Here is a 23,622-nt window from a genome sequence, read left to right as displayed (position 1 = left end):
TTAAGGAGGGCAGGTATTGCATGGAGCACTGGGTGTGGTGCATAAACAATGAATCTCGGAACACTGAAAAAAAATTAAGTAAAAAAAAAAAGATTATATGATCAGGAGACATTTGCTCACTTATATTCCTAAACCTGTGTGTGTGGTATATCTAGAACATTGTGCAATAGTCATTCTGTTCAGTATGTACTGTGTTAACAGTCTTTTTTCTTTTAAAAAAAAAGTCAAGTCATTGATGAGTATAGTTAGGAAAGCCATACATAGAGAACATGATAAGCAAGTCATTACTCTAGTGTCACCATTAGGCTAAGGCATTTGGTTTTTAAAGCCCTCTTCAACTCTGTGTGTGTGTTGGGAGGGTCAGGGGGGAAAGGAGTGTTTGCAAAATGAAAATGTCATTCCACTTAGCAGGGCCTACTGATTCAGTATTTCCTTTCTAAAGAAAAAAAAATTTGTTTTACTATTTTGCATTCAGTTGATCTAGTTTCTGCCAACTTATTTATTAGTTCAAGTAAGCAAGCACTGCCTAGGTGATGTAAGTTTTCATTAAATGCACTAGTGACCTTTTTTCCCTTTTTTGTGATGAAGTATTTCAGGGAAAAGGTTGCATGTGAAAGGGCTGGTTTCTGGTTGTTTTGATTTTACTCAAATTACTGTTACTGCCTAGCCTCAAATGTTATTAGTGCATTATTAGGTCAGTTTGTGAGAAATCACATCTGAATGTATACTGACATAATTGGGCAGCATTTGTTGGGTCCTGTGGCCTAAAACCAAGGCTCATTCTGAGAGCCCAGCATTATCTCGGATTCTGGGTCTCTTCCTCTTTAACTGTGGTTTCTGCTTTTTGGAACAGTTCCATGGATTGTAAGCTAAGAGCAGAGGCTCATTTTAAATTATAAAAGGGTAATTAGTTTCCCTTCCTTTTTTTAAAAATCAGTCAAATGGCAGCAAGTCATCATATGTGTAAGCCTTACTAAACATTAATAAAGTGCACCAATGTGCTTTTCCCTAATTTTGCTTCCTCAAGAAGCAGATCCGGTTTTAAGACTGTCCTTTCTCATTTCCTGCCCAGTGCCTATACGTCTGTAGGTGCGACCCTTCTGAGAAAGGAGTGTGCTCTATTCTCTTTTCAGCCAAAGGCATATTTCCAAGTGCAGCTTACTTGAGAGTAAGGAAACAGGCACTTCTTGTTTATTTGAACTGAAGTCGACCGGTGCTATTTCTGAAAAAAGGAGCAGGGGTAAAAGCGGAAAGGGGAGCCCTGCTCTGTCACCGTTCTTTTCCATGTCTGTTATAATTCCTGGCCCGAACACGGGGGAAACATATGGCCATTAGGCAAAATAAATTATGGGACACAATTTAAATTAATGAAACAAACCGCAGGGTGACTCTTCAATGATGATTTCTGGGGACATTGTCTTGCCATTTCTCTGTGGCTCTAGATAAACCTCTCTCGCTTTGCACAGCTCACCTGAATGCCCAAGGCGCGTGGCTGGGTTGCCTGGGCATGGTTCAGATCTAAAAGAGCAGGGGCACTTCGTGTCTCTATCTTCAGAGTTCCCTGAGCGTCGACTAGAAAGGGGCCACTTCCTCCCTCCAGTGGTTCATATTTCAACTTTTTTAAAAAGGCTGAATCTTAAGAATTATTTTTGTGTGTGTGTTTCTAGGGGAAGTGAGAACTGAAGCCATTTCTTCATGCTTCTCTGGATGGGATAGTTGGGGTGGCCTTCCATAGTAGCCATTTGGAAATGATGGCTTTCACGAGCCTTTGTGGGGTGGTGTTCACGCTCATGAGACACCCCCAACAGGTACTGTCGTTTTCGATTCATAGCCACATTTCACCCAAGGAAAGAATTTTTTTTTAAAATGTGAATAATGCCTAGGTTTGGCTTCCTTGTGTGTGTTTGAACTGTGTTCTTTCTCTTCCTTTAAAAAAAAAAGGAAACATTTCTCTCACTTGAGTTTTTGTGTTAATTGAATCTCAGATGCCACCACAAATGGCGGACTCCTCCAAGTCCCCACCAGCCTGATAATGGGCCCATGTGAGCAGAGTCACTAACTCTTGCTGTCCATAAAACGTTCTCTCTCGAAGATCCTTTCATGAGTTCATGCTTACGAGGCAGACTTGGAACAGACAGTCCTTCTTAGTATTCCTGGTGTCATTATTGGAAATGTTGAGGTGATATTCACCCAGAAGCATGCGGCGTTCTGCATTCTGTTGAACAGCCATGCGTTCCACGAGGCAGCCAGACCACTGCTGCCCTTAATTGGAGCACTGCTCGCTCCCTCCCGCACCTTAATTCCCCTACCTCAAAAGATAATTATTTTTAGAGGCTCCAAGTGAAGAGCCACATGAGCAAAAGAAAAAAAACAGTCTTGACATATTAACCTTGAAAGAATACTACATTTCAATTAATATCAGAATACATCATCAATAGGTTTTTTCCCCCCTGCTCCATGGGAAATCAAATGAATGATTTTTAATGCTGTACAACAGAGAAGAAAAATAATCATAAAATCGGAAAGCTGGAGGGAACCTTTGAGGTCATCCAGGCCGGTTCCCTTGTCATCAGCTCTCAGGGGCCAAGTGATCGCGTATATCCCCTATCCCCAGTGTCCCTTGACGCAGCTGGCTCCGGAGGGCCCCTGACCCCCGCGGATGCACTTTGCAGGCTCCCCCCACCCCCCCGCTGTGGATTGTCTCCCAATGACATGACGTGAGGTGGAAAATGTCACTTCAGATCTGTCCTGGGCCTTTCCCCCACAACAGATTTAATTCATTGCTGTCCTCGACAGAGGCCACCTGAGCCTTCCTGTCCTGAGGCCTTCAGAGAGATTCCCAGGTGTACCTGGTCATTTTCCACCTGCCACGTTTTCAAAGTAGTTGTGGAGCCCAAAACCCTGGACTACCTACCTGCCTGTTTGTTCTTATCTGAAATAACTGTTAAAAATCTGTGGGTGGCTATTTATCCCAAGGGTTCCTACCTCTTCAAATATTTTTATTACAACTTGGTACTTTGATGATATCTTCATGTGTTCCAAATAATGACAGTGAAGTCCCAGTTTTCTCTAAAGAAGTGTCCGCATAGCAGTGTTGCCACCTTATGAATCTATTGTGTGTGTGTGTGTGTGTGTGTGTGTAACTTAGAGGCTTGAAAGTTTCCTATCTTTTTACATAAGGAACTTTGTCTCATAGGAAATGAGATGATAACCCTGGTTTTGCAGTCTGCTCTGAGTCATCCATTAGCACGAGGACCTTGGTCATGGTTGTGTCCTTGCCTTTGCTGGAGGCTCAGAGGATAGAGGACATAAATTGCATCTTTTCCGTGGATATCCTCCACATGAATTCAGTGGACCTTTTTTTTTTTTTTTTTTTTTTTTTTTGCATAGGTGCACACAGAGTGATTCCATTGGAACGAATAAACACTTCAAAGTGAATGTGCCTCTCGGTACCCAAACCTTTTCCTCTTCAGGCCTCTCTGAGAATCTAGAACTTCTGTCCATCTATGTCACCCAAGCCCCAATGCCAGGAGTCGTCTCTCTTTCCTCTCCTCCCCTTCCTACCCACTTCTCATCCATCTCCACCCAGACTAGACCGGGAATCATTCCTCTTCTCTCCATCACGTCACCCGCTGTTATCTTTTGCTTGGATTACTGAAACACCCTCCTGGCCTACCCTTACAGTCCACTCTTCACTTAGCAATAATCAAACCATATCACTTCCCTAGTTGAAATTCTCCAAAGCTGTCCAGTGTGCCTAAAATAAAATCCAGACATGTTTCCTGAAATGCTGTACCCCATGTGATTAGCCTCTGCCTCTGTAGCCAGCAGAGCCGGCCTCTCGTTACCTCCTGCCTCTCCCTCACCGCTCCAGGCACCATGCCTGCGTCGCACTGGCCCCTCTGGTCGTCCCCCCAACATGCCAGCCAAGCCTTTTCCCACCTTGACCTCTGTGTCAGCTGGTTCACTGCTTGGAATGCTCTCTCTTCCTAATTTTCTTGTGGCTGGATCCTAGATATTCAGATATCAGCTTCAGTGCACCTTCTTAGAAAGTCTTTTCTCGGCTTCCCAAATTAAAGTAGCTGCTAGGTCATTCTGTATGTCACCTGTGTGTCACCTGCCACTCACACTTGCATGGTGCCTGTGTGAGAGCAGGGACTCTGTCCTGTATAATCGATTACTAGGCTAATAGCTGGCATGAAATATACACATAATAAAATTATGAACAATCTGTGCATACAGTATTTTTTTTTTTAAGATTTTATTTATTTGAGAGATAGAGTGAGCAAGAGAGATACAGCACATGAGCAGAGGGAGAGGGAGAAGCAGGCTTTCTTGCTGACCAGGGAACCCGATACGGGGCTCGATCCCAGGACCCCGGGATCTTGACCTGAGCTGAAGGCAGACGCTTAACCGGCTGAGCCACCCAGGCGCTCTTACGCTATGGCTTCAAATACTGAGACACTGGGGATGATTATCTCAGTTATTTTGAGGAATAGAAAATTAGAATCACATCTGAGCCTAGGGTAAGGCGAGTGAGGTAGTCACTTTGGCTATAGAATTTAAGGAAGCATGTCAGGTGCCAGTGGCACAGGACAGCACTGTCACTGATCCTGTCTTTATTTAAAAATATATATATTTTTGTTTTTTTGTTTGATTATATTGCCCATCATGGGCTTTTGGCATTCATCTTGATTTTGAAAAAACACTGCATTGAGGTATTCTTTCACTTAATTACTCCGTTTTTGCCTCTCCCCATCTAGCCCCGGATAAGACTGTTCTCTCATTTTCACATTGGAGTTTGCATTATAAATTAAATCTAGTATTTGTTGAGTACCTACGATGTCCCAGTCACTGTTAGATCAACTCACCGCAAATTCACAGCAGAGCTGTCAAGTAGGTAGTGGTATTGAGATGAGGAAAAAGTTGAGAGGCCGGGTGACTTACCCGGGTCCCAGAGCCATGGGGGGCGGGGGTGGTGGCACAGGATAGACAGCCTATGCAGAACGTACCATGTGGGTAGAAGTAGACTCGTAAAGTGGAAGAAGAGTAAGACCTTGAACATCCTCGTAGTCACTCCACTGTTCCTGAGAGGCCTTTAAAGGAATGCACTGAATGAGAATCTAAGGCTTGGGAGGGATGGTCGATGGGCTGCTTGGGTGGGGAAGGGGAAGAAGGGGGGACTCAACGTGTCAGATGCTTAAGGAGAGTCGCTGGGCTCTGTGTGTCTTCTTGATTGTCATTGGGATTACATGAGGAGACATGAGAAAACTCCCCTATTTGGATCAAATATTTGATTATATGGAGAAATATTCCTATGACAATGTAACTTTTAAAGCCTAGAATGATTTTAGGGAAAGGTTTTTGATTTATTTAAAAAAAAATTACTGCACATCAGAATGACATATAGATGGATTAGTTAAGTGTAAAACATAAAGCCAAAAAAGCCAAAATAAGTGTGTATATTTGGAACTGTTAAAAACATAAACCTAAATCACAGAGGAAATCAGATGAATGAATTAAGTACAGAATTTTAAGTTGATATATCAGATTTTGTCATCAAATGGAAAGAAAAGGACAGGTTGAGGAAATATTTGTAACCAAAGTTTAATTTTCTTTTCTTTTTTTTTAAAAAGATTGATTGATTGATTTGACACACACACACACACACACACACACACACACCACAAGCAGGCAGAATAGCAGGTAGAGGGAGAGGGAGAAGCAGGCTCCCAGCTGAGCAGGGAGTCTGATGTGGGGCTCCATCCCAGGACCCCAGGATCATGACCCGAGCTGAAGGCAGGGGCTTAATGACTGAACCACCCAGGTGCCCCTTAATTTTCTATTAAAAACTAAATTGTTCTGGGGTGCCTGGGAGGCTCACTGCTTCCCACCCACCGCCACCCCCCCGCCTGCTTGTGATCTCTGTCAAATAAATATATAAATAAAATCTTTAAAAAAAAAAAACTAAATTGTTCTAAGAAATCCACCCCCCCCTAAAAGAAAATGCAAGTTCATAGAAGGGATACAAATGACAAAGTATGAAATAAGTTCTCATAAGTAAAGATGTAAATTAAGATCAAGATTTAATTTTGTTTCTCGATTGTAACTGTTGAAGGAGCATGGTGTCGGTAAATGGAAAGTGGGGTAGAGAAGGGTCTGATAGGCGTACCAACTGGTAAAACTGTTGAGGGACCAAATAACTATGAGGCAACTCTTCCCCCCAACTGTGTTTCTATCATATTCTCCTAAGGAAGTAGAGATTGAGGCGAAGGGTTTTCTTCAGGGATGTTTATCACAACATTATTTATAAAAGTGAAAAATTGGAAATACTCAAAATGTGTTACGACAAGGGAATTGTTAAATTATCACACATCCTCATGATGGCCCTTCAGACAGTCATTAATCGCTCTTTCTGAAGCATAATTAGCATCTTGGAATGATTACCATAATATTTTATGTGAGAAACAACAATACAGTATTATTCCAGGTTTATTTTAGAACAAGGACAGAAAGAGTTCATTTGCCTAGAAAAGGAGACAGGAAAGAAAGATACCAAAATGTTAAAATTTCAACAATTTTGAAAACTCTTCCGGTTTTCTGAATTTTCTTTAGCAAATACTTACAGCTTTTATAAATTTGGAAAAAAAATGTTTTCTGAAAAGAAAGTTCATGAGGATGTAAGGTTGGGAGCCCCTGGACAGACGGGATCTCTGTAGGTTCTAGTTCATTTCCTTCTATTTGTTGTCAACCAGCAGAATCCTTGAGTGAGTCCCTTCCCCTCCTTTGCCAACCAAGTAAGCTCAGAGCTTCTCAGACTTTTCCTCTGATCACACTCAGAGGCAGAAGAGCATGAACGTGCCCTTCTAAAGTGCGCTCCTGAAGGAGAAAAGATGGGGGAGGTAATCTCAAAGTAACCCCCTGGGGGCGCCTGGCTGGCTTAATTGGTGGAGCATGTGACTCTTGAACTTGGGGTCGTGAGTTCAAGCCCCATATTGGGTGCAGAGTTTGCTTAAAAAAAAAAAAGAAAAGTAAAAGCAAACAGGCAAAAGGTAACCTCCTGAACAAATTTTAGTGTGAAAATTCATGTAAACTTCCCCTTCGTCTCCAAACTATACTGTTACTAGTTTATGAAATTAAAAAAAATTGAGATATAATTTATATACCAGGATATCCAACATTTAAAAGTATACATTCTAATGGTTTTCACTACATTCAGAGGCTTGTGCCACCAATGGATGCTAGTTGTTTTTTTTTTTTTTTAGATTTTATTTATTTATTTGACAGAGATCACAAGTAGGCAGAGAGGCAGGCAGAGAGAGAGAGGGGGGAAGCAGGCTCCCCGCTGAGCAGAGAGCCCGATGCGGGGCTCGATCCCAGGACCCTGAGATCATGACCTGAGCCCAAGACAGAGGCTTTAACCCACTGAGCCACCCAGGCGCCCCTGGATGCTAGTTTTTAATACACGGATGTTTACCATGGATGCTCTGTGGTAAAATTGACTCTCCAGGAAATTATACCTTTTGAGTAACCTCGACGGCACAGCAGGTCCCTTTTCCTGGAGGTTTTTACCACATTGAGAAGCCCAGGACTAGATGAAATTCTAGGTATTTTCAACAAATTGCATTTTCAGTGTATTTTGTCCATCTTTCCTTTAAAACCACCTTACCTGGATGAGTTATTATTAGTAGTCCTGGTTAGCACAAATTTACCCATCTTTTCCGTTTCCATTCACGGTGGGTGATAATAACTAACTTCATTTCATTTCTGTGCTGTATTTTTTAAACTGTCCTAGTGCCTTCTGCCAGACCTTGTCAGGGATAAAGAGTGAAGTCATTCACTCTTGGCCTCAAAGGGCAGTCTTTTAAGGAGAGGAAGTTACGGTGACACTTGTGTCAGAGCTGGTCATTTCAAGTGCAGGGTCCCAGTTTAAATGGAGGAAAATATGCAGGAGGCAGAATGCACGTATCTTAAAGTAGGCAGCCCGAGATGTGGACGGCACATGGATTGAGTTTGGTTTCAGTGTTTTTAAATTTAATCTCAGTGCTATTAATTCTTTGCAGGTGTGGTTTGATGATGTGCTTGTGGGTAGAAAATTCCTCCTTGAAATTTCTGGTTCTGCTTTATCCAAGATTAGGTGGAAGTAGTCCAAGTTCAGCTTTGATGGTGCTGAGATTCCATGTCTTAGACTCTTGGCCTAAACCAGCAGGCCTTATTAAGTACAGTTCCTTGAGTTATAATTGAGCTCCATGAGGCTTGGGTCTGTTCTTAGCCTTTCTCTTTCTGGTTGCTGGCCAATCAAGAGGGCAGGGCAGGGGCATTTGGCCCGAGCCTTCACATTAATTAAAGGCTTCAGATGTAGATTTCTGATGGTTTGACAATATCTCCAAATACAGTCATGAAAGGCACTGGCAGGACGAAACGAATATATTCATTGTATAACTTTAAATACCACAGTTTTTATAATTCAGTTTTGGCATTTCTTCTTTTTCCCGGGAGCCTGAAAAAAAAGTCACAGCGCTGTGGGTCTCCCTCAGCTTGTAAGAGGCCACGAGAAGGCATATTTTCTGCCTTTTTTTTCCGGTGAAGGAAATGAAGCAGGAGGATCCTTCAAGTTCCCGATAGTATAGTGTCCATTGACTGTTTTCCAGGGCTAGTGTGTGGCAGTCGGGGACACTCGTGCCTTTCAGAGCAGTGATGGCAGTCACTGACACTTTGAGGGCACCGAGCAAGTCACCGACACTTTGAGGGCACTGAGCAAGTCACCAACACTTTGAGGGCACTGAGCAAGTCTTGTATATACGTGGATTGTGCTTCGGAGCTCTGTTGATAAAAGTGTAATCCAAGAAGCCAACTTGAATGTGAGGGAAGGCACCAATGGATCCATAATCCATTGCCATTAAGAAGTGAATGAAATACTGGATTTCAGACTCTGTCGGTTCAGGAGGGTGGGGGATATGGCATGATAAGCACTGTCCTGCCTTTAGAGGTGAATTGGACAGAACTGTTTATGGCTTTCATTGTGCAAATGGGCAGGATAATCAGTGTCGTCCTGTAGATGCTTTGGGTGAGTAGGATGCGAGAGTAGATGTGGATTTGTGGCAGAAGCCGTGTGTGGAAGTCCTCTTGTGTTGAAAAGATCTTGTAAAAGCCTAAAATGGAAGCATCAGATGGTCGTGTGTGCGACTGTGTATATGGCTCATACGTTCTGTCCTAACTTACGAAGTGATGTCCTCCGCAATGGAATATGAAATTTTTATTTGATTTTGTTCTGATGGAAAGGCATGTGAAGCGATGCAGGGATTGCTCTCTATGCTTAATCCTGATCTGGTGGGTAGGGAAGAAAAAAACCCAAGTATCCCTCAAAGCCAGATATGCATGCTGGGTTATAGTGCCCCTCCCCCCACTTTAAAAAGATTTTATTTTTAAATAATCTCTACACCCAATTTGGGGCTTGAACTCACAACCCAAAATCAGCAGTTGTATGCTCTACCGACTGGGCCAGTCAGACACCCCATGTGTGCCCTCTTTAATAGCATGATTATTGCAGAGTCTCATTTCTGGGTGTTTTGATGAGCTAGGCCAAGAAAAGGCAGAATACCTACTAAAAGGTAGAACAACTTTTCTGGGGAAAATTTTTACCCATATTTATAGAGACCATTAAAAGAGAAAATACAGTGTTGTGGGGGTGCATACCCTTGTGTGTGTTGATGTGCTTGTTAACGTTGTTAAGTGACTTGATTGGAGATATGTTCAAATTAGCAAAAATGAGCACCTCTCCCACTTTCATGGAAGGGCTCGCTGCTAGATCTAGGTCAAGAAGGGAGGGAAAAATGAAACAAGATGAAACCAGAGAGGGAGACAAACCATAAGAGACTCTTAATCTCAGGAAACAAACTGAGGGTTGCTCGAGTAGGGGGTGTGTGGGAGGAATGGGGTGGCTGGGTGTTGGATGCTGGGGAGGGTATGGGCTATGGTGAGTGCCGGGAATTGCGTAAGGCTGATGATGCACAGACCTGTACCCCTGAAGCAAATAGTACATTATATGTTAATTTAAAAAAATAAAATAAATGGGATGTAATTTTTTTAAAAAGAGTTATTTATGCCCTGTGCTATGAAAAGAGGTTAGCCAACTGGGTTTGCAGAGAATCTACTAGCAGAAAAGTCTGCTTTCTCTCATTCAGATATATAGAATTGTGAAGTCTTTCAGACTCCTCATGTGGCCTTAGGAAACCACCATTTTACAGAATTTGAGAACAGCTTTTTTTTTCTTTGTACCAAATTTTTTTTTTCATATTCATTGTGAGTAGATTGTTAAAATGTCCGTTTCAAATCCTGAGAATGTTGTATAGCTCTATAAAAATAGAAGAACAACATGATATTTGGCTTGTACATTTATTAAGAATAGTTCATTTGTCTCCATGATAGAACTCTTTCGGTGGAACAAAGAAGCTGAATTTTTTGCTCAGTAGAGGTTTTCAGTCCATATACTTCTTGTTGGGGGGCTAAATCCATCGTTAGTACAGAATCATACATCAGTTGACTACTTTTATCTTCTACCTACAGTATTTGACTGACACAGACATTCTCTTCTATAGAGCTCTGCCTTCTCTCTGACTTGGCTGTATTTATATAGTAATATCACAGGGTGAACATTAAGTTCATGGGTGAAACTTATCTGGGAGGGATGGCCAGTCAATTGAAAGATGGCACAGAGTTTCAAAATGGGTCTCCACTAATCGAAGCAGTATTCAGAAACTCAGAATTAGATTAAATGGATAAAAGTTGGGTGAAGTCAAAGCCATCATAAGGCATTTTTAGCCAGTGGGCAGTAGAAGCTAATTCCCCTGGATTTAGGGCAGTCGTGACAAAGAAAATAGTGACAAACCCAAACTGGGTGGCCGAGGGCTGGGCCGAACCCTTGCCTTGCCTATTACTGGCCGTGGCATCTTTGCCTGAGGACTCGCCCCTCCAAGGCCTCTTCTTCTATGTGAAATGAGGATAAAGACCTCTATCTCACGGGTTTTTGAAAGGATGAAATGACAATATGTTTCCAAGTTCTTGGCAAAGCGTAAAGGGTTGCACACAGATTTCTTTTGATTTCCTTGATAAGAGAGGACATTCAGGAGGTGGAGACCATAGTTTCTCCTGTTGGTATTAGAGACTGCTCTTGGGGTGTGTGTGTGTGTGTATGTGTGCATGTTCTGGGGATGGGTGGCTAGTACTGTATTTATTCAGACTTTGGGGGAGAATCAGGCTCTGTCATTTCTTCATCTCAGTTGGCCTCCGGGAGAGTGTCAAGACAGTGAGCTGGTGACCAGCAAGCTCTTAAGGGACTAGCAAGCACTTCACAAATAAGGTTTATACAGAAAGGGCCTCTGTCATGTTAGTGAGCTTCCCCCGCTTCCCTTGTGGCATTTGTACCAGTCAGAGTCCCAGTGGGAAACCTGTGGCACACTCCAGCTGGGTGGCTGAGGGGAGTTCTAGAAGGGGACGAGGTCACTAGTGGCTGGCCCTAGCCCAGCAAGAGGAGAGAGCAGTCACACAGGAACCCAGAGAGGGTAGCTGTATGGGGCAGGGGGCACCCAGTGGGAGCTGTGGCCTCTAAAGGAGATACAGTCTCTCTCTAGGGAGTGAGCCGCGGGGAGAATGACTCTTCCTCATTTTCCTGCTCTCTGGTCTCCTCCTCATGTCTTCTATGTACTAAACCCAAGACAAAGATGAGGACAAGGGAGCTGTTGATGTCAACACCTTAGGGACCAGCCTCCTGGGGCACTGAGCAAGGCAAGAGAATGGAGAGGGAGGATCCCTTGGTGTGTCTGGGGCAATAGGAACAAATCTTACTTTGGAGATGATGTTTGGATTCTTTTTTCTTTCCCCTTTCCTTGCTCCCCTTCCTTCATTGGTCATTCATTCATCATTAGCGCGATGCCCAGGTGACTAGATCCAAAAAGATACCAAGCATTGACTGCTGTTGCCTGGCAGGACTGCACTGATATGTAAGCCATAAAACCATAATTTTTATGTTTTAGATTTTATACTCACCCAAATGAGGACATAAAAGCTGCTCTGCCAGGCAGGTGGAAGAGGCTGTAACGCCTGCTTCTCTTTCCTTTGCTTCTTGTGCCATTAGCCTCACATATGAAGATGTCTTCTGGTTTTTGTTGTGGAAAAACCTAGCAAGGATTCTGATTTGATGATTGTGTCTGTGGTGGGACCCTCCGAGCAGACCATCGCCCCTGGGATAGGGGGCGAATCCAGAAATCCAGAAGCAATCTGGATTTCTTTTTTCCTTGCATACTTTGAAATGCTTGGGAGACTAAAGAGACCTGTTGTTTTCTATAAATTCTGCATCGACAATGAGAATCAGTTTCATAACTTTATTTCGACCAGAGGTGCTACTTTTTAGATACTTGGGGTTTTGTTGTTTTTTCTTCTTTTTCCTCCCTTATTCATGGTTGGGATTATCAAATAGTTCTTTTAAACTCTTGGGATGCAGCTCGTTAAAATGGGTTGATGGCATTCACATGGCGCTGTTAACTTTATAGTTCAAGGACTCCAGATCACTTATTAAGAGTCATATGAAAATGATAACGGAGCTGCTGACCCAGAACTGCGGAGCTAGAAAGCCTCTTCCTCTGTCACTGGGCAAGGCTTCTGTGTTTACCCGGACATCTGTAGTCATTTAAGCTTGCTTCTGTGAAAACTGTAATACTTATTTGAATTTTTCGTGATTGTTTATAAAGATGAAAATGAAATCTAATCCCCAGAAAAACAAAATGAAGTTAGGACAGATGCTGTATTCCTAGCTTTCAGTTTTCCCTTCCTTTTGTTTCTTAAGCACCTTGTAGGTTGGAAGTGGCAATAAGGGTACGCTGGCCTCCTGTGTATTTTATGCTTCCCTTTTTAATATCCAAATAGGTACTGTCAGTGTTTTTCTACACTGTTAGGGTTATGGATAACCATTTTCTACACCATTCGGTTTATTGATAAGAGAGATAGTTACTGTTTTGGAAATCTCAAGGAAGCCTGAAAGTGAGCAAAAAATGTTCAGAAATGAAGTGGCATACAGAAGAAGCCACCTCCATTTGGAAAAATGAAGGTTTTACATTAGTAGTTTTAGATCCATTGTGGAAGAAATAGGTTGTCACTCAGTGATAGGATCCCATCTTTGTCTTTTCTTACTCCATGGCCATTGGTAGCTTTGTTAGGGATTGACCTCAGGCTTATGGTAACAGAAAAAGGAGTGTTGAAAAGGGGAAAAATAAGAGTGTGGTAGAGAAAAATCTGGTCACAGTAAATTTGTGTATCATGCTATTAGTCAAGAATGGGCAGAAGGAAGGAGTGTCACTGTGACTTCTCTGAATTAGGCGATTCCTTGAAATAACTCAGCTGCATACAGTGCATACTGCTGTCCCCCAAATTCCTGCCTCTTTTCTGGGTGCTCTGTTCTCCATGTGTACGTGCCATCTTGAAGTGAAAGAAAATGTCAAGAAATTTCAAGGCATTTTTGTCCTACGGCTCTGCACAGCCTTTGTGTAAGTGCATTGTCCTTTCCAGATCCAAATCCTGCCTCCCAGCCTGGCCTCGTGGAAGGCTTTCAGATGTTCTCCTGAGAGGGGAGCTTTATCAAGTGTGTGTGCACTTCAAAAGATACGGATTTCATTGTTTCTTCTAAGATACATGGTTACAAATCACTATCCAAATTCTGTGCTGAGTGGCTTCCAAAGAGGCAACAGGTTGCGTGTGTGTGTGTGTGTGTGAGTGTACACGCGTGCGCACGTGCTTAAGCTCCATTCGCCTCCCAAGTGCGTTCTCGTCCTCCAGTGTGGCTGCGTGTTCTCTGCAGGTGGCATTGTCCCCGCCAGGGAGGGTGCCATCCTGTGATGCTCCTCCAGCTGTCCGCGTGAGGGTGCGACGTCCATGCCGCCGTGTCTAGCTTAGTTGTCCGGGCGACTGTGAGAAGGTGTCTTGGTCTGATGACCTCTTTTGCTGTGGTCCATCTTGCAGGGACGGGAGAGAGCGGCAAGAGTACGTTTATCAAGCAGATGAGAATCATCCACGGGTCGGGCTACTCTGATGAAGACAAAAGGGGCTTCACCAAGCTGGTGTATCAGAACATCTTCACGGCCATGCAGGCTATGATCAGAGCCATGGACACGCTCAAGATCCCCTACAAGTACGAGCATAATAAGGTAGGCCTGGCTCCTCCTGGGAACCGCGGGCAAAGCCATGCATGGTTCTGATGCTGTCTTCACACGGCTGGGTGGGACAGTGGGTTTTCAAAGCATACATTTTTCATCTCATCCTAAGTGGGACATTTAATGGTTCAGTATGTTCTTTGTCATTTTTTTTTTTCCCTTAAATCTTTAAAGTCCCATCTCTGCACAATTAGAGTTATGTTTGTAGTGATATTGGTGGAAGGCACATTTAGATGTTCGATGATAAATACACGGAGGTTTAGAATTCCAGGGGGTGCCCCATTACATTCAGAAGATGGGTTGTAAGTTCAGGACACATTGACCAAGGTGAGGGAATTCAAAGTAGAGGCATTGGCCTTGCTTTCCTCCCATTCTTTGTGCTTCCTTGAAGGGGGAAAAAAAAAAAGAACAAAAACAGCTTAAGAGCATTCTGTCCATTTTAATTTTGGATTTCGTGACTTCCTGTCAGTAGTACCACAGGCTTAATTTTATTTCAGAATAGGTCCATCTGTCACTTCCAATAACCTTTCAAACATGTTTCCCTGTAGTTGGGTGACAGTCATGCAAACTTCTAAAATCACTTGAAAAGGAAGGAGAAGTGAGGAGAAGGAAAAAAAAATCGAAATCCTCTCAGGGCATGTAGGTGTTGACCTTCTAGTAATCGGGTAAACCTCACCTTTTGTTGACGGAACACTGCATTTGCACCTACACTGGTTTGAGAGCCTCCCTTCAAGTCTTCCAGTCAGTGCTCTTGATAATTTATTCTTAAAAATGTTTCCATATACCAGGTCAGTATGTGACAGCAAGAAGCTGGCATGCTCACTGTGACTCATAATCTGAGAGTTAACTCCAAGTGAATCATGGGTAAAATAAAGCAATGCTGTGTATCTCCCCTTCTCGTACCATCTAGAAGCTTCTAAATGTACAGATCATCTTAAAATCAGGCATTTATTTTTCTTGGATGTTTCCTTGATATCACCTGGCTCTTTCTTATCTAACTGATACTCTGGCACTTAGTTTTCCGATGGTGATGGGAGATTGTCTCCCACCAGGAGCAGAGAGTCTCTCCACAAAGAAGCTTTCCCGTTTGTATCCGCAAGAGTGAGAATGATCTGGCCAGGTTCACAAGCCTGGGAATGTGGTGCCTGAACCAGTTGAGGCTGCCTGGAGAGCGAACAGTCTAAATTTAGAAGGATCAGGGTTGTCTCCCACCCCCCGGCCCCACCCCCTTCAAGAAATCTCAATGTAATGAGTTTCTGAAATAGTGGCATGCTTGTTTTCATTGCAGTTGGGAGAAGATTCTATGGAGGGAACTGTTTTTTAAGGCCCGCAACTTGTGCCGGTCTACAGTTATTTGATAATATCATGATCTGATGGGTTCTGGCTGAATTAACCACATGGGTGATACGATATACAGTTGACCCTTGCACAACGTGGGGATTAGGGGTGGCAACCCCCTGTGCAGGCAAAAATCTACGGGTAACTTTTGACTCCTCCAAGACTTAGCTAATAGCCTACTGTTGACCTGAAGCCTTACCAATAACATAAACAGTCGATTAACACGTATTTTGTGTGTTATACGTATTATACACGTATTGTTAAAAGAAAGCAAGCTAGAGAAAAGAAAACGTTGTTAAGGAAATCATAAGGAAGACAAAATACATTTATTGTACCGTACTGTATTTATCCAAAAAATCCATGTATCAGTGCACCTGCAGGGTTCAAACCTGTGTTTTTCAAGAGTCAGCTGTGTGTGTGTGTGTGTGTGTGTGTGTGTGTGTAATTGGCAATGTTTTATAGATACCTATAAAACACATATTGTCAGTTAACACTTTGTAATACAAGGCAATCTCCCTTAATCATGCACAGAAATCATCTTTCTGGGAAATGTTCCAGAAGAATAGTTCAGGGTCTTGCTTCGATGTTAGCTTCTCACATGAGGCCCATTGATTGTACCATTATACAGATGTGGAAGATGGAGTAAACTTATACCTTCTTCATGTAACACATTGAAGAATATATAACAACATGTGTTACTTGAGCTCTTTGTATCAGTTACAATTAAGTAGATGTTACTGTGATGAATACCATTCAGTTAAAAATCAACATGATAAAAAGTTACAATAATGTGATTCTTCTCCGATATCATAATTATCCTGTGGAAATCTTCTCACATCTCTTGGTTGCTTAATACACTCCCTAATATAGGGACACGAGGGTGTGTTAACCTCTGAGTTTCTCATTAGGTTTAATCTCCTTTAAATTATAATATAAATTACTTTCCCATTTGTTCCATTTTCTTTCTAATGTACACATATTCTGAAACATCACTCCTTGCTTCATCCATTAACGTCCCAAGCTCTGCCCACTCCTTGCCTTCCTTAACGCTTATTAAGGACATAATGTCTTCTTTCTCTTCCACCGAACTGCCACTTCCTCCTAGAGTTCTTCTCTGCACAAATCCTCCCCTGCTCCCACCCCATTGCACTAAGTAATCCCACCCTTCTGTAGCAGAAACCATAATGGGGTGTTTATAATTGCCTAACTTATATTCATTATGATGACTTGTGGGAGTTGGTCTTGTTTTTCCAGCTAGACTCAAAGCTTCTTGAAAGTAGATGATGTCACTTGCACATCAGCGTTTTTCAGCTTCCCAGCATCATACCTTGTACATAGTAGAGGCTCAAAAAATACTGTTTTATGAATGGGCAAGTCATTCATCCCCTTAGACAACTGAACGTCTCCTCTTCTGCCTCCAGGTTGTTGAAATGCTTAATCAGATCAACAGATCACTGTTGAAATGATTTTATGTGTGTAAGGGAATCAGTGCAGTGTGGTGTCAGAGGTGCAGAGAAGTTTCATGAGGACTGGGCAGAAATTGACAATCCAGAAAAATTCAAGGGCATTGCTAACGTGGGGGCACTTTGGGGCGGAGAAATGGCAGGAGTAGATGTTAAGAAAAAGGGGTGTGACTGTGTTGGCCAACTTACCTTGAGCAGAATTCTTATAGAGGAGAACTAGAAAATAAAATTTAAAAATGGTTTAGAATTTGTTTCTGAAAGGTTTTGAATCCAGGCTAAGAAGTTTGAATTTTATTTTCTTGTCTTTATGAGACCCATTTAGTAATAATATTTTTTGTTTCAGTTAGAATTTTCTATGAAAGTTTTTGGTTATAATATGTTCTCTATAAATAGTTTAAGGAATTTCGTGTGCATTTTATTAGCAATTACTTGAAAGCAGTGTACTGTGATTTATATGATTTTGTGACACTAAAGATGTAAAAAATGTAGTTTTTATAAAAGCTTCTTTGTGTCTACAGCCACATTGGTCATACTATATGGTAGTAGCATAAATAAAAACAAACACGTTCTAATATTTTTCTCCTAACTTTGTACTTGCTTCTGAGTTCATGTATTTTACAGAGCAAAATGTACATTAAAAATGGTATGGCCTGGAATACTATGCAGCCATCAAAAGAAATGAAATCTTGCCATTTGCGACAACGTGGATGGAACTAGAGGGTATCATGCTTAGCGAAATAAGTCAATCAGAGAAAGACAACTATCATATGATCTCCCTGATATGAGGGAGAGGAGATGCAACATGGGGGGTTAATGGGGTAGGAGAAGAGTAAATGAAACAAGTTGGGATTGGGAGGGAGACAAACCATAAGTGACTCTTAATCTCATAAAACAAACTGAGGGTTGCTGGGGGTAGGGGAGTTGGGAGAGGTGGGGTGGGGTTATGGACATTGGGTAGGGTATGTACTATGGTGAGTGCTGTGAAGTGTGTAAACCTGGAGATTCACAGACCTGTACCCCTGGGGAAAAAAAAATATATGTTTATAAAAAATAAAATTAAAAAAAAAATGGTATGGCCTGGGGGCACCTGGGTGGCTCAGTGGGTTAAGCCTCTGCCTTCAGGTCATGATCTCAGGGTCCTGGGATCGAGTCCCACTTGCGCTCTCTGCTCGGCAGGGAGCCTGTTTCCTCCTCTCTCTCTCTCTGCCTGCCTCTCTGCCTACTTTTGATCTCTCTCTGTCAAATAAATAAAATCTTAAAAAAAAAAACGGTATGGCCTGTTCTTAACTGGGAAATTGTTCACAGTTTCTTTTGCGGTGAAATTCGTTCTAGCAGTGGGAATACCAGACTAGAATATTGGAATTTTTTGCCTCCTGCGTAGTGTTACTGCACTGAATTGAGAGTGCCACTGGTTAGCTCTCAGAGGGCTGGTACTGTGGTCAGGAGGGAGTCCAGGCCACTGTCTCTGCCCTAGATGGTGGTGTGCCATCCCCTGCTTTTTTTGTAGACCTTACCTGCTGTTCCAAGGATTGGCTAGCTCAGGAATAGCTTGGGATAAATTACAAACTTTTACCAAAAGAAAGATCAAATTTCCCTTGGATGAGTATCCACTATCGCGTTCTTGAATTTTCTTTGGCAAGCTAGTAATGTTTATAGGTGAGCTGCTTGGACTCTGCCCAAGTGAGAGAATACATCTGGAGACTTCTTCTGAATGTACTGTGAACTAGGGTTGGTTTTCTCCTAAATACTACTTTGCCATTTCCTGAAACACAACTGTTGATACCTAATGTTAAAAGGGATGAAATGTTTGTCGCTTAGTCAAATCAAAAGATACATTTAATGCTCCACTAGGTACAAGGCATTTGACTGTGACATGCCTCTGTCATTTTTTACTCTCCAAAAGGGAGAATTTTCATCACCCTTATTTTATGGTTTCCCATCTTATGCAGACCTGTTCTTCTGATTATTGGTTGTTTGGGTGCTGAAATCAGCTCTTTATAAAAAGGAAGAGATAAAAAATTGGGGGGCCCACATGGCTAAGAACTGTCCTGGATTATAGAGTGGGGAGGAAACAGACAACGAGGCATTGACGCCCAATTTTCATGTACTTGTTATCTGTGGCTGGCGGTTGGCCTTCTTCCTGCTTCGCCTGTTGATCATTCCTGGGCAGGTGCCTTATTTTCTCAGACTGCGCAGTACGTTCTGGTGAGCGCGCTTTTTGTTTTATAGTTCATTGTCTCCACGACAGGCCACAGCATGTGGCTGCTTTTTGGATGTTACCCCAGATTAACATATCTTCATATCCCTTTCCCGTTGGTTTATAGTTTCTATGGACTGTGAAATCAGGCTATTCTTGGGGCAGTTTCAAAGTATTGACAGGTTTTTGCTGCTTTGTCCAGTCTCAGCAAGAGAAAAGAAAAGAGAAAAGAGGAAAAAGTCCCACCTGCTTCCTCATACAGTGAACTCAGGATGGTTACTGAGTAGAACTCAGCTACTTGCTAATGTTGAATAGACAGTGTTACCTTTTCTTCTAGTTGCTGCTTTTAGACTTGGAAGTCTGGATGACTGGGGCTCCCTTAGCACCAAAGGCTGCAGTTGCCTTTGTCCAGCCAGGAGTTTCCAGGGTTGACACCTGTTACCCTTTGTCCTGGCGGGTAAGTGGCTGAGAGTACGTTGCTGCAGTACCTCTGTCCTCACTGAGCTCTCTGAGAAAGGGCTTGCACCGGGAGAATACCTCTTTAAACACTTTCACAGCTTTCTGAATTTTCTGCACTTCCTGAGAAGTCTAAGATACCAGAAACCGTGTTTTGGAAGAGAACACAGCCAGGATTCTGGAGAACTTGCCAGTTTTTTCCTGCCTTTGATCAGTTACACAAGAAATGGCTGTACTACGTTTTCCAAGATGAAGGAATTTTCTTAGTTTACAAAATGCTGAGAGACTGATTTCCTTTTAATATTTCTCACCTACAGAATAAGGACATAATAAAAGTAGAACTTACTAATAAGCATGTATTCTAATCTGTTCCTCCCAAGAGTTGTATCAGTCCATGTTCTGTGTTTACAAGCAACAGAAGCCAACCCTGGCTAGCTTAAGCGGAACAGGGTTTAACGAGAATGTGAGGGGACCTGGAGAAGTCTGGAGAAGCAGAAGGACGAGTCCCTGGAAACCAGAACAGGTCTGGCGAACTCATCTGTGCGGTGGCTGAACTCTGACCATTTTCATTCTTCTGTCACTCCATTCAAAACTCAGATTCTTGGGGAAACGTGCCTGAGAAGTCTGGCCTGGATTCTGTGCTCGCTCTTTGGGCAAGGCTGGGCGATTGGATTGACAGTTCTTGAGGGAAATCAGGGTGCAGTGACAAGAAGACAGAATGATGCTGCCACAGATCACAACTCTCACTGCTCAATCACGCTGTCAATTTAGAGAATAAAATGACCTCTACATGCTCTATGGAGGAAGGCCGTCCAGTTTTGTTCCACACTTGCTGAGCCTGTCTGAAAGTACAGTTTCCTGTTCTGGGCTTCTTCAGAATGGGGGTGTGGAGAGGTTGAGGGGTTAGTAGCTTAGTAACACTTATATGTGAAGGAAGTAGCTGAATTTGAGCCCAAGCCCCAGATAGCTGAGTAACCTTGGCATTGCCATATTTTTCCCCTAAGCCTCAATTTCCTTTCTCTCTAAGCCTGAGTGTCCCCATCTGTAAAATGGGACAGATAATAATAGGATTATTTCAAGTATGAAAATGTCTTGTAGATGATAAATAAAAAGGAGGTTGCCACTTGTTATGAGTCCCCGTGGAGGTGATGAACACTGCTAATCTTCTGTATTCATCAAGAATAAGACAAACAGGGGCGCCTGGGTGGCTCAGTGGGTTAAAACCTCTGCCTTCGGCTCAGGTCATGATCCCAGGGTCCTGGGATCGAGCCCCACGTCGGGCTCTCTGCTCAGCGGAGATCCTGCTTCCTCCTCCCTCTGCCTGCCTCTCTGCCTACTTGTGATCTCTGTCTGTCAAATAAATAAAATCTTAAAAAAAAAAAGAATAAGACAAACAGAAAGTCATTTAAATAGCATGACCAGATATAGGAGGTATCTGAGGGAAACTTTCCTCCGAGTGACAGTCATTGAAATGGGACACCAAGGGAGGTACAGAAAACTCCCTATCTGTATGTGTTCAAAAATAGAATGTATTTTTAACACGTGAAATTCTTGAAGGCGTTTTTGCTAAAATAAGACAAGGGATGGACTGGACACCCTCTGAAACTGTTGTTAGCACGGTTTTCCCTCATGCTGATTCTGATTCCAAAATTCTAAGAAAGCTATTGTCACTTTGTTATAATTTAAATCTCTTTCCTTTCTGGAACTTTGTCCATTCCAGAGCACTTAACGAAAATTAAAACCAAAGACAAGAAACAAGAGATTTTCTTTGATAGTTTTTTTTTTTTTAATATTTTGTTTATTTCTTTGACAGAGAGGGAGTGAGCACAAGCAGGGGGAGTGGCAGGCAGAGAGAGAGGGAGAAGCAGACTCCCTGCTGAGCAAGGAGCCCAACTCGGCTCTATCCCCCAGGACCCCAATGGGGGCGGTGCGGGGGAGGGGGCGGGGATCATGACCTGAGCCAAAGGCAGAGGGGTAACCGGGTAACTGACTGAGCCACCCAGATGTCCCAAAGCTAGAGCTTGTAAGTGACAGTGATCTCTAGCCCAATGGAGACCTTTCTTTGTATTTAAATCCCGTGAGTGATTATAATATTTATGTCCACGTAGGTTTTTTTGTTTCCCCTTTCAAATGGTGTTCAAAGGTCAAAATTTTAAAAAATCAAAGACAAAACAGAGCAAAGGTCAACATCAGATGTAACCACTGGGGAGGTTGTCAGTGATAGCATGCATGTCAGTTGGGTTGTTGACTACTGGCCACCGAAGACAGTTTGCACCTTCTCCTAGGAACACTTGGTACTCCTGCTTCTCTGAATCGGAGTTTTCTTTTTAATAAAGAGTCTAAGGGGATCTCGAGACTTTTCCCGACCAACTTGATCTGAGGTTGGTTTACAACCTCTTCCCTTCTCTCTAGGACTTTTTTTTTTTTTTTGAAGATTTTATTTATTTATTTGACAGACCGAGATCACAAGTAGGCTGAGAGACAGGCAGAGAGAGAGGAGGAAGCAGGCTCCCTTCCAGGACCTTGGGATCATGACCTGAGGCTTTAACCCACTGAGCCACCTAGGCGCCCCATCTCTTGGGCTCTGGTTAGGAGTTGAATCACCACTGATTCTCCTGTAGCTTTATCAGCTTTCAGAATTTCTTCACACGCTTTCTTTTCTCTTTCAGTATCTGGCAAATACTATGTAGCCACATTTTTGTCTCCTCACTCTGTCTTTGTTTCCCTGCAGTTCTTTATTCATTTCATAAAACCTGTTGGCCATGTAAAAATAGAAGATTGTAAGATTTGTTAAAAATCCCTTTCTCTTGGCTAAAATAATCCTAAGGCAGGCCATAGCATTTATCCAGGGTAGGCACCTTTTTGTGTGTGTTTTGGGTTTTTTAAAAAGATTTATTTTATTTTATTTCATTTTATTTGAAAGAATGAGTGAGTGCCTGCTCATGTGTGAGTTGGGAGAAGGGTAGAGGGAGAGGGAGAGAATCCCAAGCAGACTCCACACTGAGGCAAAGCATGTCACAAGGCTTGATCCCACAACAACCCTGAGATCACCTGAGTGGAAACCAGGAGTCAGACACTTTACCAGCTGAGCCACCCAGGTGCCCTCAGGGTGAGCATTTCAACTTCAGTTTAATCAGAGGAGGGCTCTGAAGCAAAGAAGGACTTCAGCAGTAGAATGAGGCTGACCGTTGATTTACTTTTTGGTTACATGCGGAAGAGTGTATACAGCATCAGTATTAAGCCACATGTGCTCTTCCATTGTGAACAAACTTGCATCCACATCCGCCAATCCGGATCCGTGTGACCAAAAGCTCAGATGCCTCCTCGTGCTGCATTCCAGTCAACGCCCCCGGCTCCCACAGGGCGACCACCTCCTGACTTCTAATACCATGATTACTTGTGTATGTGTGAACTTTTTATGAATGGAAGCATCTAGTGTATACTCCTTTCTGTCCGGTTTATTCCGCTCAACATTACATTTGTGGCATTCACCCAGTGACCCATTACTTGTCACTGTAATTCACTTTTTCTCGTTTCCATATGTATAATAACAATGCCCTGTAGAACTTTATCAGAATGCTTCATGTCTGTGCTGTACAGCCTGGTAGACACCAGCCACATGTGGCCATTGAGCCTGTGAAGTGTGGTTAGTCTGACAGAGGAACTGAATTTTTATTTTTATTTTATCTTATTAAGTTACATTAAAACTTACATGTGACTAGTGGCTCTGTATTGGACAGCACTGTTGTATAATCCGTTTTATCAATATGACACATTGTATATCCCATTGTTAATACAAGTGTGGGTGTTTCTGGCTATTACAAATAATGCCATTATAAACATTCCCATACCTGTCTTTTGATGAACATAACCATGCATTTCTTCAGGTTATGTACCTGGAATTTGGAATTGCTGAATCAGAAGCGATGGGTCTGTTCGTTTGAGTAGATGCTACCAAAGATTTTCC

The 23,622-nt window shown here is 42.6% G+C and overlaps 1 protein-coding gene across 1 annotated transcript in view; it reads left to right on the top strand.

Moving 5' to 3' along the window:
• LOC116873043 (guanine nucleotide-binding protein G(q) subunit alpha) overlaps positions 1-23,622 on the top strand; it is a 300,399-nt gene that overhangs the window by 88,303 nt on the left and 188,474 nt on the right. Inside the window, exon 2 of the mRNA XM_032866683.1 lies at positions 14,011-14,195. Within this exon, the coding sequence (XP_032722574.1) occupies positions 14,011-14,195 (185 nt within the window). The remainder of the gene's footprint in view (positions 1-14,010; positions 14,196-23,622) is intronic.

This window comes from Lontra canadensis, unplaced genomic scaffold (genome assembly GCF_010015895.1).
Source record: "Lontra canadensis isolate GAN:19392208 unplaced genomic scaffold, GSC_riverotter_1.0 scaffold31, whole genome shotgun sequence".
In the NCBI taxonomy this organism is placed as follows: Eukaryota; Metazoa; Chordata; class Mammalia; order Carnivora; family Mustelidae; genus Lontra; species Lontra canadensis.
This window is presented reverse-complemented; position numbering and strand designations above follow the sequence as displayed.